The sequence below is a fragment of the Vespa velutina genome, chromosome 20, assembly GCF_912470025.1.
Source record: "Vespa velutina chromosome 20, iVesVel2.1, whole genome shotgun sequence".
NCBI lineage: Eukaryota > Metazoa > Arthropoda > Insecta > Hymenoptera > Vespidae > Vespa > Vespa velutina.
This window is the reverse complement of record NC_062207.1, coordinates 2,408,246-2,422,775: the sequence shown is the minus strand read 5'-3', so window position 1 is coordinate 2,422,775 and position 14,530 is coordinate 2,408,246. Positions and strand designations below refer to the sequence as shown.

General features: G+C 41.7%; 1 protein-coding gene across 1 annotated transcript; it reads left to right on the top strand.

Moving 5' to 3' along the window:
- Positions 1-4,679: 4,679 nt before the first annotated feature.
- Positions 4,680-12,428, top strand: LOC124956065 (cell wall integrity and stress response component 1-like). Its single transcript, XM_047511436.1, has 5 exons — positions 4,680-4,703; positions 5,442-5,503; positions 8,121-8,163; positions 10,482-10,563; positions 11,741-12,428. The coding sequence occupies exons 1-5, from the start codon at positions 4,680-4,682 to the stop codon at positions 12,031-12,033; spliced, it is 504 nt and encodes a 167-aa protein (XP_047367392.1). The 3' UTR covers positions 12,034-12,428.
- Positions 12,429-14,530: the final 2,102 nt, after the last annotated feature.

Genomic DNA, 14,530 nt, shown 5'->3' with positions numbered 1-14,530 from the left:
GTACCAAAAGAGGGTGGAATAGAAGAGAGGACGACGCGGTCCGTCCGCTGTATTAGATTTGCTTTCTAGGACACTTTAATCAGAATGTACCTATGTAAATTTTTGAATACACATCCCTTCTCGTAGTCTCCCTCGCGATGTTTGTATAGGTCAGGCAAAGGTATTTTCCTGGCGATGGCGAGGAGACCGTAGAAAGAGGATGAGGAAACTACGAGAGCCGTCGGCATCGCGTACTGTGAATTAAAGAATTTGCAATTCTGAATTTCAGGTGATCGCATACATATATACATACATACATACTTAGACAGATAGATACATACACACATATATATATATATATATATATATATACACATATATACTCTTTCTCGACTTTATCTCTGGCATCGTCTACAACCGACGACAACGACAGCTTCGCAAAATCGTCTTTTGTATCCGAACCATCATCATCGTATCTCAACCATCGTATCGTATCTTTGAGTCCGAAGATTCTCGAATCTTCCTGAGTTCCCGTCCTTTACCCTCCTGAACCATCCCATGAACCATCTTTTCTCGAAACGAATAAATTTCTTGAAACGAACGAATCTCTCCAGAAGAAAATCTACCATCCGTCCGTAAGCTCGCTCGAAGAAGAAGAACTAAATACGAAAAGGGATAGAATGGATTCGGGATTGGGATTCGGGAGGGAAGGGGACGAGGGCGGGGAAGGAGTGTTGATAGTAGAGAAAGATACGCGGCCGTTGCATAGTTGTATCGCATAGTTGTGCGCGTACGTTTCTTTATCGAGGGCATGAATTTCAAGATGAATTCCGACGGACAATTACGACATTTTAATTGCACAATACCCCGGGGCCACGGTGTATAGCAACGTCGAACGGACGTTGGGCGTTGTTGGGCGTTTTTGGGAGGTACGGAAGGGTGGTAGGGAGGGAGGGAGGGAGGGTGGATACGTTGGGGCGTATGCGAGAGAAGGAAGAAGAAAGATACGCGCGGTGCGGCGCGGCGCGGCGAGGTGAAATGAGGTGAGGTGAGGTGAGGTGAAGTGAGGAGGATAGATAGATAGATAGGTAGGTATAGCGAAAGAGAAAGAGATGAAAAAAGTGCTCGCAAAGGGAAAGCTCGCTCGAGCACGAAGAGAGAAAGGAAGAGAAAGAGAAAGAGAGAAACAGAAAGAGAGAGAGAGAGCTGAATAGGGCGCAAAGAGTAGAAAGAGTGTCGGAGAAGAGAAAGAGAGGGAGAGAGAGAGAGAGAGAGAGAGAGAGAGAGAGACGTAAAAGAGAAAGAAGGACTGGGTGGAAGGGTGGGGGGTTTGGAGGGGTGGGTGGGTGGGAATGGACGGGCAGAAGAAATGACCGAGCGAGCACACACGCGTATAATTATAATAACATTACTTGACAGAGATGGCGGCGAGAGGCGAGTCCGCTCTCTCGGGCTGGGCTACGGGCCGAGCATTGAAATATTATACCTACCAAAGAGAAAATAATTAAAATTCAACCCTTGCGCTTGCTCGCTCGCTCGCTCGCTCGCTCGCTCGTTTGCTTACTCACTCACTCACTCACTCACTCACTCGTTCGTCGGTTCCGCTCGTCGGTTCGCTCGCGCGAATGAGTGAGTGAGCGTGTCTCTTTCTCTTTTTCTCTCTATTTCTCTCTCTCTCTCTCTCTCTCTTTCTTTTTATTTTTCTCTCTTTCACTCTTTCTCTCTCTTCCTCTCTCTCTCTCTCTCTCTCTCTCTCTCTCTCTCTCTCTCTCTCTCTCTCTTCGACTCACTCGATTCGTGGGCGAGAGTGCAACACACATACGCACGCACGACGCACGTATGTACGTCGTTCGCTTTTCTACTTTCTGCGTATCGTACGAGCGCGAGGCGGTAACTACCCCCAGCCATCTCTTCCTCCTCGCCTTTTTCCTTCTCCGAAGGACGGCTTTTCCCATATTTTTTCCAACCCCGTAGGTACCAGGTATTCCAGAAACGTTTGTTCGTTACGTACGTGCTTCTGAACGTCGACGTACGTACGTACGTACGTACGTATTTATGTATTTATATATGTATGTATGTATGTATGTATGTATGTATGTATGTATGTATCTGTTTGTATGTATGTATTTTTGCATGTATGCATGTATGTATGTATATATCACTGATGTGCAAGAGGAGAAGTTCCGAGCGCCCCTTCTAACTCCCACACCCTAGAACATACCTCTCGCCCACCCCGGTTCAGGGATTTACAGGTCTCAATGAAAATCGAGAATGTCGTGCTCTTTTTAATTCTTTTCGTTTTTTACTTTTCTTCTTAGTCATTGTCTTTGTCGTTTTCCTTTTCTTTTCCTTTTTCTTCTTTGTTTTTTCTTTTTTTTTTTTGTATGAACAATCGCGGGGCTAATAAACTCGAATAAATTATAACCGAATGGCGTTGACGTTTGACGGGTCCCTTTTATATACAGAACTTCTCGCTGTCCCTTCGAAAAAGGGAAATGGACCGCTCGAGCGATCTCTGTGGATTCCATTAATTCCATTGTTTCGTCATCCCGTACTCGTTTAAGAGCCGTGACTGATTTTCAAGATGTCTTTTTTACTTTTTCCCTTTCTTTTCTTTTTTTTCTTTTTCTGGTCTTTTTTTTTTTTTTTTGGTCTTTTTTCTTTTCCTTTTTTTCCCTCCTTTTTTTTTTTCTACAATAAAATCGAAACACTCATTGAAATATCAATTAATACTTTCATCCTGTTACTTTCGCGTATACATAAAACAAATTCGATTGTTCCTTTCCATTAATCTCTTCCTTTTTTATTTTGATCTATTATATTCTATTAGATATCACTTTGTTCTTCGTGTTAGACCGATTCTCAAATTCATCATTGTATTATGTTAAAATTCGATCTCAATTTGAAATTTTTTTTTTTTTAATCATTATCAAGGAAAAACATTTTCTTGTACGTTAAGAAAGGGAGAGAAATTTCGTTTGGCGTTTTGTTATCGCGATCGATAGTATCGCACGAGAATACCATCGAACCTTAAATGGAAAGCTCCGTTCGTACGTAAGAGGGTTCTTAACTCGCCTCGGTAGATTCTCGAGAGGTTGCGCCTTAACCCTCCTCCCTCCCGTCTCGTTTCACCCTCTCTCTAGCAAGCTCGAATTGCTACAAACGAAATCGTCGTATAGTTTCTACGAGAGAAACGTTATTTGTACGATATCGAAACAAGAGATCCCTTTACTACTGTCTCTTTCGCGAGAGATTCACAACGATGCCCATTTTCCCCGGCTCCGTTTCGTTTATCCGCCGACAAAATAAGCAAACGGAGAAATCGAATGTGTATACAAGAGAGAAAGAGAGAGAGAGAGAGAGAGAGAGAGAGAGGGAGAGAGAGAAGGAGAGAACAACATTCTATCTCGCGTGTCAATAAGAACAATCTAAGAAAGTCCCTTTAAATTCCTGATTCGTTCTCTAACACACCCTCGACTTCTATTTATTATCTTCTATCAAAAAGATCGAAGATTCGTCTTCGGAACACCGCCCCCCCCTCCCTTTTTTTTTCTCTTTTTTATTTATTTCCTTCTTTCTCCTTTCCTCCTTTTGTCCTTCCAATTCACGTGACAGTGTCATCTTTGTTTTAAATTCGCATATCGAATTTCTATCGCTACGACGAGCAACGCTCTCTTTAATCGCGATCAAAAATTCTATTATCTCGTTTGTCCTTTGGGAACGCGAAGAAGATGATGGGCAAAAGGACGAAAAGAGAGATAGATAGATAGATAGATAGAGGGAGAGACAGAGAGAGAGAGAGAGGTAAAAAAAATATTGAAAAAAATGGAAGGAAAAAAAAAGAAAAAGAGAAGCAAAAAAACGATTCTGTTCGCGAATCTATCCGAGCTTTACGAATTTACCCTATCTATCTACCCGCACTATCCGAATTCCCGTTTAAAAACATTGCAATTTCGTGTTAACAATTTAAACGACGACACCGTAGAATATCGGAACGTCGGTTCTAATGCGCTTTTTAAATTAGAAAAATTTTAAAAAACGACATTTCTTTTTTCCTTCTTTTAACATTTTTTTTTCTATATTATTAATTTTTTCCCTTTATTTTTATTTATTTATTTATTTATTTATTTATTTATTTACATATATATATATATATATATATGTATTTTTTTTGTCCATATACACGCAGATACGAACGAGACGAATAAAAGTTTTAAGGGTTGTTAGAGAGAAGTTTATTTAACGGGAGGCAATATCTTTTCGGGAATGCATGCATCTGACTCTCTCTCTCTCTCTCTCTCTACCTACATAACGTGTGTAACGTCATAGATAATAAAGTGTCAAGGGTAAAAGGAAAAAGAGAGGGGGGGGTGGGAGAGGGAAAAAAAGAGAAAAGAAGAAACAAAAAATGAAAAAAAGAAAGAAAAGATGGAGAAATGAGTTCGAACGATGGAGATCCCATTCGTCGAGCGGCCAGGATATGCTAATGTTCCCGAAGGTTTTATGGAAAACCTGGAGGGCTCTTACTCTCTCTCTCTCTCTCCTTGTGTGTGTGTGTATGTGTGGACGCGTATGTGTGCGTGTGTATACTCGAAAGCAAGATGGTACGTCGGGGTACGTCGTCCTGGAAAAAAACAAAGAAAAAAAAAGAAAAGAAAAATAAGAAAAAAAACAAAAAAAAAAAAAAGAAAAAATTGAAAATGAGCATAAAAAGGTATTACAAGGTACGAAGGTAGTAAGATGGGAGGAACGAATAGGATGAAACGATGGTAGGAAAAGACGTACGGCAGATTGCCGCGGAAGATTCTTCTTCGGCAAAGGAGAGCAATTCATTTTCCTATGCTATATCAATTTCTTGCTTCGTCTCCTTTCTCTTTCCTCTGACCCTTCCTACTCAACCCCCTAGCCCCATCCCACCCACCCCTCCCACCCTTTAACTCACCCCATTCGACGAATCCTCCCCGCGACTTGGTAGATAGGGAAAAGAGGATATCTTTCTACATCGCCTACCACTGTCATCACCACCCATCGTTCCCTTAGTCCTTCCCACCTCTCTCTCTCTCTCTCTTTCTCTCTCTCGAACCATCACCCCCTATTTCTGTTCCCCTTCTACCCAAGCAACCTACCCCTTCTCTCTTTACCATCGCGTTCGCGATTCTTTCAGACTCGAAGCACACCGATCTATAACCAACACACCGTTTTATCCTTTAAAACCGTTAAACTCCCGTAGCCAGACATCAAGGGGAATGCGAATTAGCCCTTGGCTCTCCTCTTTACTTCGGCCGATAAAAATGACGATGAAGAGAAAGAGAGAGAGAAAGAGAGAGAGAGAGAGAGAGAGACCTTGCTGGTCGTTTCGTTATCATCTACATCAATCCACTCCCTTTTCTTATTTCCTCATCATCCTTCAGGAAGAAACGACGCTTGCTTTGTTAAAACTCACTCGATCGATTTTTCTTTAGGGTGCCCACCCCATCCCTCTCACGTACCCACTTTCTTCTTCTTCTTCTTCTTCTTCTTCTTCTGATTCTGCTTCTTCTTCTTCTTCTTCTTTTTACCATTGAAAGCTTCATCTTTTTTTCTTCCTTTTTCGCATTTTTTATCGCAACGAGGAAAATAAAAAGAAAAGTAACCTTTTTGATTCTCTCTCTCTTTTCTTTTCTACTCTGTTTTTCTCTTCGTTCTCTTCTTTCTTCTTTTTCTTTTCTTTTTTTTTTTTTCATACAACAATCGTACGAAGAACAAATTAAACGATACGGTTGGAATATCGTCGTTCGTGTATAAAAGTGATAATGAACGATTATCTCTCGGTCGATTTTTCGAACAATAAAAGAACGCAAAAAGGGAAGATTAAATCTCGCGCCGTCGCGAGGTCAACGACGATTAGACCATGAAATATACGAAAGAGAGAAAGAGAAAGAGAGAGAGAGAGAGAGAGAGAGAGAGAGAATGAGTAGCAGGCGAAAAGTTTAATCGATATTCCCTAAAATCACAACGTGAGTTTGTTCGAAAGGAAAGATACCACCATGTAGTATAACTCAGTAAAATGAGTTAAGCTCACACGCACGGTATTTAAAAGAAAGGAGAAGGGGTAAGAGGGATACGACTAGGATGATGATGGTGAGTGTTAGTAGCAAAGGGTTATCGAAGGAAGGAAGGAAGGAAGGAAGGAAGGAAAGAAGGAAGGAAGCTCGGAGCATGATCGATCATGCATTATAGACTGGAAGCTGACACCCGGTGATAGATCGTGGTAATTAAATAACTCGTTGTTGCGATCGGGCAACCTCGGAGATTCGATAGTGTATATCCCGGTTAGGAAGGTGCAGAGAGAAAGAGAGAGAGAGAGAGAGAGAGAGAGAGAATTGAAGGGAAGATAGGGTAGGAAGAGGTTTTAGCAACATGTGCATGTCGGATCAACCTGCTGGACGGGGTGTAATTGACAAGGCAATTGATAATCGCCCTCGGCATGACACCATCTCCGAGAATTAACCGTCTACGTGGCTTTTCGATAAATTGCTTGGCAAATTAGGTATATACGTTGGACTATAACTTACTTTTTCTACGATTGAGAAGAATGTCCGTTTATATCTTGATTGATAAGATAAGAATGAAAAAAAGGGAGAAGGTATGATACGAGAGAAAAAAAAAAAATACAAGAGGAAAAGAAAAAAAGAAAAGAAAGAGTGAAAGAGAAAACGGAAGAAAAAAAAAAAAGAAAAAAAGAAGAAAGGAAAGAAACAAGAAAAAAAAAATAAATAAATAAAGGAAGAAAAAAAAACAAGAGAATAAGATTATCCTCTTTCGGATCGGACTTTTCCGGGGTAGAATGGTCGTAGAAAGGAAAATACAGAGTAGACGACGAGGAGAGAAAGAGATAGAAGAAATGAGGGAGGAGAAAGAGGAAGAGAAGGATGACGAGTAAGAGGAGGAGGAGGAGGAGGAAGGAAGGAGGAGGTGGTAGGAAAAGCCATGAACGGAGCCGATTAATAATCGCGACTGCGCTCGAAGTCGAGTCGGGTCGAGGTCGAGTCGACTCGCGGTCCAGCGGAGTTTAATTATTTCGACGTGAAATATGTATGGCGTACGGTCTGTAGAAAGCCGTGAGAGGAAGGAGGAAAGAAATAGAGAAGAAGTTAGAGAAAGAAAGAGAGCGAGAGAGAAGGAGAGAGAAGGAGAGAGAAAGGTCGAAGCGCGCCGCACGGCGACCGGGCAACCTTATTCGCCATTGTCGGCTCGAGAAGTAGTTAGTACGAAGGGTAGCCGTAGGAAAGAGGAGGGAGTGGAAAAGAGAAGGGAGAGGAAAAGAGAAAGATAGATAGAGACCTCGAGAGATAGAAAAAGAGAGACAGAGAGAAAAAGAGAGAGAGAGAGAGAGAGAGAGAGAGAGAGAGAGAGTGAGAGAGAGGTAGAGAGCTATAGGCGGAAGAAGGGAAGTAGAGAGGGTGTGTAGGCGGCGCGCTGCAAAAAATACTGCCTTCTGTTTAATTTCATTTTTAACTTGAGGCTATATTTAATTAAGAAATATCACGAAACCCAGAATATATACGTCGTGGCAGACGAACGGGGTTAACCTACCCCGAGGTACGGCTTCGTCGGTGCCGCAGAGAAACACAGCGCGGAAGGCGGTTGTGCAGGCAGCGCAGGCCGAGTGTAAATTAAAAAACCCACGGCCAATTTGCGCGGGACAATCTCTCGAGCTTCGAAGAGAGGAAGGAGAGAGGGAGAAAGAGAAAGAGAAAAAGAGAGAGAGAGAGAGAGAAAGAGAGAGGGTGGGAGAAGGAAGGAGGTAGTAGGGAGAGGGAGTAAAGAAGGCGCGACAGAAATGGAAGAGAGGGAATGAGAAAGAGACAGAAATGGGAAAAGAAAGTTCCAACTACGACTACGACTACGACTACGATTACGATGACGACGACGACGACGACTATGGTGGTGGCAACTCAACGATGATGAATGGAAAAACCGACGGGGGTGGATTTTTATGGCTGTGTTATACCCCGCCGATCTTTTTGACCCGAATGCCCCAGTCTTTTTTACAATCTCGCACAACTCGGTGTTCTTTTTCGAACGATCCCAAGCCGCTTTTTTGATTTATATCGGCCTTTATATATAATACTTCCCTTATTCTTGTTCAGTAACTTGTGGACCCCGCCCTCCCCACCCCACCCCCCACCCCACCCCCCACCCGTAAGTTCTTACTTTTAATTCCTCGAGAATGTATTTGTCTTTTTTTTCCTTTTCTTCTTCTTCTTCTTTTGATTCATTCTTGATCTTTTCTTTTTCACGATCTCATTATCAACACGATCATTCGCACGACGATCGTATAAACAATCTTTGTATTTATTTATTTATTTATTTATTTATTTATTTATTTATATACACCACGGTATATTTACACGACGAAATTAAATAATAAGATAATTTTATATAGATTTCGAGATTTACGAGCATATTGAATTTTGTTTGTGTGAAATTAATGTTTGTTCTTTTTATCTTTCTTTCCCTTTTTTTTCTTTTTTTTTTTCTCTCTCTCTCTCTCCTTTTTTTTGTTTTTTTTTGTCCCTTCATCATCGATAATATTATTTTCACGTAGAGGTGACGGCGACGAAAGTAACCCCCTCCCAAGAAAGCTTTTCTTATCCGAAGGGGTAACTTCGAACAGCGACAACGACGACGACGACGACGACGACGAGAAGAAGAAGAAGGAGGAGGAGGAGGAAGAAGAAGAGAAAGAGGAGGAGGAGGAGGAGGAGGAGGAAAAGGAGGAGGATGATGGTAGTGGTGCACCTTTCCCTCGACGATAGGCGGGAGGACCAATTTTCACGGCGGCGAGATATATCCGGAGATCTCTCGTAGTACCGAAGGGTTGGCGGCAAAGATCACAAGTAATTGAATGGGGGAGAGGGGTGGAACGCTGCGGGGCCAACCCCCGTGAGTGTTCAACCAATTAATCCACTTCAATCCCTAAGGCAGCCGCGCGAACATCGAGAAAGGATATCTTTTTCCTTTCTATATTACGCTCAAGACTCAACTAAGACGTATTGAGATCGAAAGACTTACCTTTGGGATTCAAAATAACGTGGCAATGTCCTTCTTTTCTTTCTCTTTCTCTTTCTTTTTTTTGTTTTTGTTTTTTTTTTCTTTTTTAATTCTTCTCATCTTCCCAGGCCGTTCCCCTCTCGTTCCTCTACTTTCTTAACTCCGGTTAGCTCTTCTTTCTCTTGTTTATTTATTTATTTATTTATTTATTTTTCTTTTTTTTTTTTCCTTTCGAGAATAAATATACCGTATCCGTCGTATGATCTTTGAGATGTATCGTACACATCGTACTTTTTTTTTCTTGTTTTTATTAACGATACGTATTAATTAATAAATTAATTTTTCTCACCCCTTTCTCTTTCTCTCTCTGTCTCGCTTTCTCCTTCTTTTTTTCTTCTTTCGTTTCTTTTCCAATAGAAACCATTTCCAAATTAATCTTTAAATGAATCTCTTATTTCGTAGGATTAAGCGAAACGATGATAGTGGGATACTAGAAAGAGACATTGGCCGATCATCATCGGATTCGAGAATCGTTGTTAGATTGGAAATCTGAAATGGTAGTTCGGCAAACGGAAGCAACTGGAAACGGCGTAGGTATCAAAGCGATCTCGCAACACCAATTAAGTCCCTTTCAGACCTTAGGGATAGGTCTGATAGAGGTGGAGTGGTCTGGCCAATAAAACAAGGTAAATCCGCATCTACACTAATCTTATAGGATATAGGTAGCATAAGGATGGAGTGGGGTGAGTCGTAGGGTGGATCCGTGGAGCCTGGATCGTGAGGGTGGGGGGTGGAAACACTTACAGATAGAGAAGAGGATTGGAAACGCAAAAGTAAAGGAGAGGATTCGTAGAGTAGAGGAAGGACGGATGTCCCTAACTCTCTATATCTCTTTCTCTCTCTCTCTCTCTTTCCTCTGCAAAAAGTAACGACTACCATATGTTCCTTAGATACGGAACCGAACAAGATTTTAACCCGATCCTCCAACAAATCCATCCCTTACATTCCCCTTTAATGATACTCAATTCCTCTTTGGATTAACGTAACCACGATCCTACTGAAATCTCTATGCTGCTATAACTACGATAAACCGTAAGATCTTTATTTCTTTTATATATATATATATATATTCTTCTATCATTATTAAATATATATATATATATATATATATATTTCAAATATTCAAATACGGAGGGGTTTCGAATTATTTCGAAGGAATTATTACGAAAGAATAATTTTAACAAAAACAACAACGAGCGAAGGTAGGTTAAAATGGACGACGAAGTTTATGAGAAAGGTGATGAGAAAGGTAAAGGGCATGGAGAGAAGGGCTACGTAGGTTATATACGTAGTATAGAGATTGTCGAATCGGGAAAGAACAAGAGAGGGCAGCATGCTAATTTATGGCACCCTGGCGCTCCATTACGAATATTTATCCGCGGCGAGTTTAATCTAAACTTGGATAGTCCTCCTCCTCGTCGTCGTCGTCGTCGTCGTCGTCGTCGTCGTCGTCGTCGTCGTCATTCGTTGTAGTCGTCTACTTCGTTGGCAGAGCCCTTAAACTCCTCCTCGAATTCTTCGCGGCTTCCTTCCAATCTTCCTTTACCGCCTTAGCTTCCAACCTCACCCCCACCCCTTTAGCCCTTTTTCCTCCCCCCTTTAGCCCCGTCGTCATGATTCTCCTTGACTTTGCCTACTCTGCTTATGGTTTGCTCTGGCAAGCAAAGTCGAGACCCGTCTTAACGACGTATTGTCTTCTGTGACTTATCAAAACAATTCGTTCAATCTGCCTCTCTACCTCTTCCCTCCTCTCTCTCTCTCTCTCTCTCTCTTTCTACCCCCTCCGTTTAACACGTCTTTCTACATATCTATTTTATCTATATCACTCAGTTTTCTTTTCTTTTCTTTTCTTCGAAAAAACCCCCACCCCATCTAACGTTTGACCGCCGACCTTTTTTCTTACTCTTTTTACCAATCGATTTTATCACCGTTCCGAGTGTTTCGTATATTTTCTTCTTTCTTTTTTTTCTGCCAATCCATCGATCATGCAGGAGGTTGCATGCATCGCTTATCGAATGAAGGGAAAGAAAGAAGATGAAGTTTAACTCGTTTAAATGTGAAATTAAATATATCGAAGGAAGTTTGGTATAAACCAAAAAAGTAGCGATGGAGAGAAAAGGGTAGAAAGGGATGGTTGAGTATGATGGGAGTAGATTCTATCTACTTGACGTCAACTGCGTAAATAAAATATTGATTATGGCTTTATTGCAAATATGTAGACTGTGGCAGGTTATTTACGAGAGGCAGGAGAGCAGGTGAAAAGCCGTAGATAGAGTAAGACGATGAAAACGAGGATGAAGATGAGGATGATGGGGCGTCCAAAGGGGATGGGTGAAAACGTGGGGGGGGGGAGAATAAGGGTTAAGGTGGGTGTAGTAGTAGTAGGAGGAGGAGGACGAGGAGAAGGAGAAAGAGGAGAAGAAGGAGGAGGAGGAAAAGTAGGAGGAGGAGGAGAAGTAGTATCGCGAATCAGATATGGGGGTGCGGTGCCTTTGTAGGAAGTTTGAAAACTCGACGAGTGGATTAATATCGCGGAGTTCTCGTTACTCGTTGTTGATTTTGTCTGTCTCCACCCAAGCCACCCCGACCCACCCCATTGCTAGAACCCTCCGTCACCACCCGTTTCTCTCTTGCAGCCGGAGAACGTTTCCAGCACTCTAACCAGGCCTCAGTCAGTCAGTCAGCCAGCCAAGCCAGCCAGCCAAGCCAGCCAGCCAACCAACCAGCCACCACCTTCGACGTTGGCGTCCCCCAGCCTCACAACCACCCACTCTACACCTATCCTATCCCCATCCCTTATCTACATCCACATCCACATCCCTCATTGCTATTACCCATCCATCCCCATACTACCACCCCACCCAACCCTTACTCCTCGCGAGAAGCTCAAATGTGTCTAATGAACCGGCTTGTGTGCTTATATCTGCGGCTCCTCTAACCGCTTTATACGGGCATTAGTTCGCAGGATATACGCCAAGTAAATAATGTGGCGGAAATAAAAACACCAAGAGAGAGAGAGAGAGAGAGAGAAAGAGAGAGAGAGAGAGAGAGAGAGAGAGAGAGAGAAAGAAGGAGGGAGATAGGGATGATAGAGAGAGAGAAAGAGAGAAAGAGAGAGATTTTACCGATTTTACTTCTACACTTTTTAATTTCTTCTTTCTTTTCTCTTTTCCTATCAAACAAATCGATTATTGTAGAAGAGAGTTTGTTTCTTTTTTTTTCTTTTTTTTTCCTATTTTTAATCTAATCTTCGGTGATCAAGAAGCAAGCTAAATAAATTTCTACGAAATTGTCTTCGTTCGTGTAAAATTTTTCATAAAAATTTCTCGTTTCCGGCGTACCTTATGTTAGAAAAAGATAGATAGATAAAGAGAGAGAGAGAGAGAGAGAGAGAGAGAGAGAGAGAGAGAGACAGAGGTTCGACGTCTCTAAGCGCGTATCTCCTAGATGCGTGTATGCGTGAGCGGGTGTCTCTTTCTCTCTCTTCTCTCTCTCTCTCTCTCTCTCTCTCTCTCTCTCTCTTTCTCTCTTTCTCTCTTCTAGTGCGCTCGACGAACGACGAGGCGCCTACCGTCGGTATTACGTATTAAAAGTTGCAGCCGACGTGAATTTTTCACAAAGGAAAGTATTCTGCGTCGCTCTCGTATCTTCTATATTAAAATCTAATATGCGAGCAGGAAGCTGTAATATCTATTACAGAGTAATATCGCTCTCGAAAACCTTCCGTGAGTACTTTGTCACATTTACCGTTGATATCCGCGGCACGGTGTAGAAGGGTGGTTGACACGAAGGGGTATGTGGGAGTTAGAATGTGGGAGGAGAAGTGGAAGAAGAGAAGAAGGGGGATTGGTTGTCGGAAAGATGTATTAAAGGGAGCGACGATGCAACGAACCAAACGCTGCCACAAATATAAGTCGTAGAGAATGATGTGTAATTTAATATGTGAATAGAAAAGACTGAACGAAAGATCGAAGAAATTGACGTCAGTGTTACAATGCTTATTTATTTTTTTTTTTTCTTCCTTTCCCCTTTTTTTTCCTTCTGTTAAAAATTTATCGAAACGACTGACTTTACACAAAATTTTTCCGAATTGCTTCGAACGAGCTATCCAGCGTCTCTCTCTCTCTCTCTCTCTCTCTCTCTCTATTTCTTTATCTTTCTATCTATCTTTCGTATCCTCCGTTAAAAATTATAGAACGACGAGAGAGCGAGATAAAGAAAGTGGAAGAAGGGCCCATCGTAAAATACATATAAAACGGTAGGTAGTAAGAGTGTTACCGTTGAAAGAAGAAGTAAAGGGGGAGAGAGAAACGGGACGAACGGGACGATAGGATTCTTGTGGCGAGCGATAAAAATTTATGCCATGGTATTCACCTTGCTCGGATAGTGAATTCAAACGGGCATGTAATTGGCAGTATCGTAAAAAAAAAAAGGAAAAAAAAAAAGAAGAAGAAGAAGAAGAAGAAAAAAGTATCAAGAAAAGGAAAGAGAAAGAAGGAAGAAGAAATGAAGAACGAGAGAGAAAGAGAGAGAGAGAGAGAGAGGAGTCAAAAAGCGAAATGGGGGAAAGAGAGTAGAGAGAGAGAGAGAGAGAGAGAGAGAGAGAGGGTGGGGATGTTACAACGGTATAAGTAAGAAAAAGAAGAAGAAGAAGAAGAAGAAGAAAACTTGTAGGATGATGAGCATCGCGTCGGAAGAGAAATAAAGAGAGAATGGAAGTGCAAGATGAGGAGCGGGAGGTGCGGTGGGGTGGGGTGGGGTGTGGTGTGGTGTGGGGACCAAGAACTACCCGTTTCGTAAGAGACCTACCTCCATAATTTTTTATCCCTAAAAAAAAGGCCGCACGAGGCTCTTCGAAGAACGATATTGTTAATATGTAAAGGAGCTTCGGAAAAAAGGAAGGAAGATGAAGAAAAAAAAAAAAATATATATATATAGGGTGACGTGAAATAAGGATAGAAGCCAAGGTACCGAGATACTCGTTCCGTTCGTTCGTTCGTTCGTTCGCAGGGGATGACGAAATTATCATTTCCTTTTTTTATGGTTTTTTCTCTTTTCTTTCTCTCTCTCTCTCTCTCTCTCTCTCTCTCTCTCTCTCTCTTTTTCCTCCCCACGGGAAAGATTATCTTGTCGAGGGAATATTACGAGGCTGCTTATGGCACTTCGATCGAACATCAACACGAAAGTTTCTAACATTGGCTGCCTTTCCTTCTTCTCTTTTTCTTCCTTTTCTCTCCTCCTCTTTTTTCTTTTTTCTTTCTTTTCAATCAACGTAACGACATTTATTACTTCATTACGATTTTTCTTTTTTTTTTTTTTCTTTTTTTTTTTTTTTTTAAGTTCTCGTTTTAAAATGTAATGGAGTAACGAAGTAGAATCAATGTGACGTATAAAGAATACTCGCGATCATAGTAATTGTTGTCGATCGTCGTCGTCGTCGTCGTCGTCGTCATTG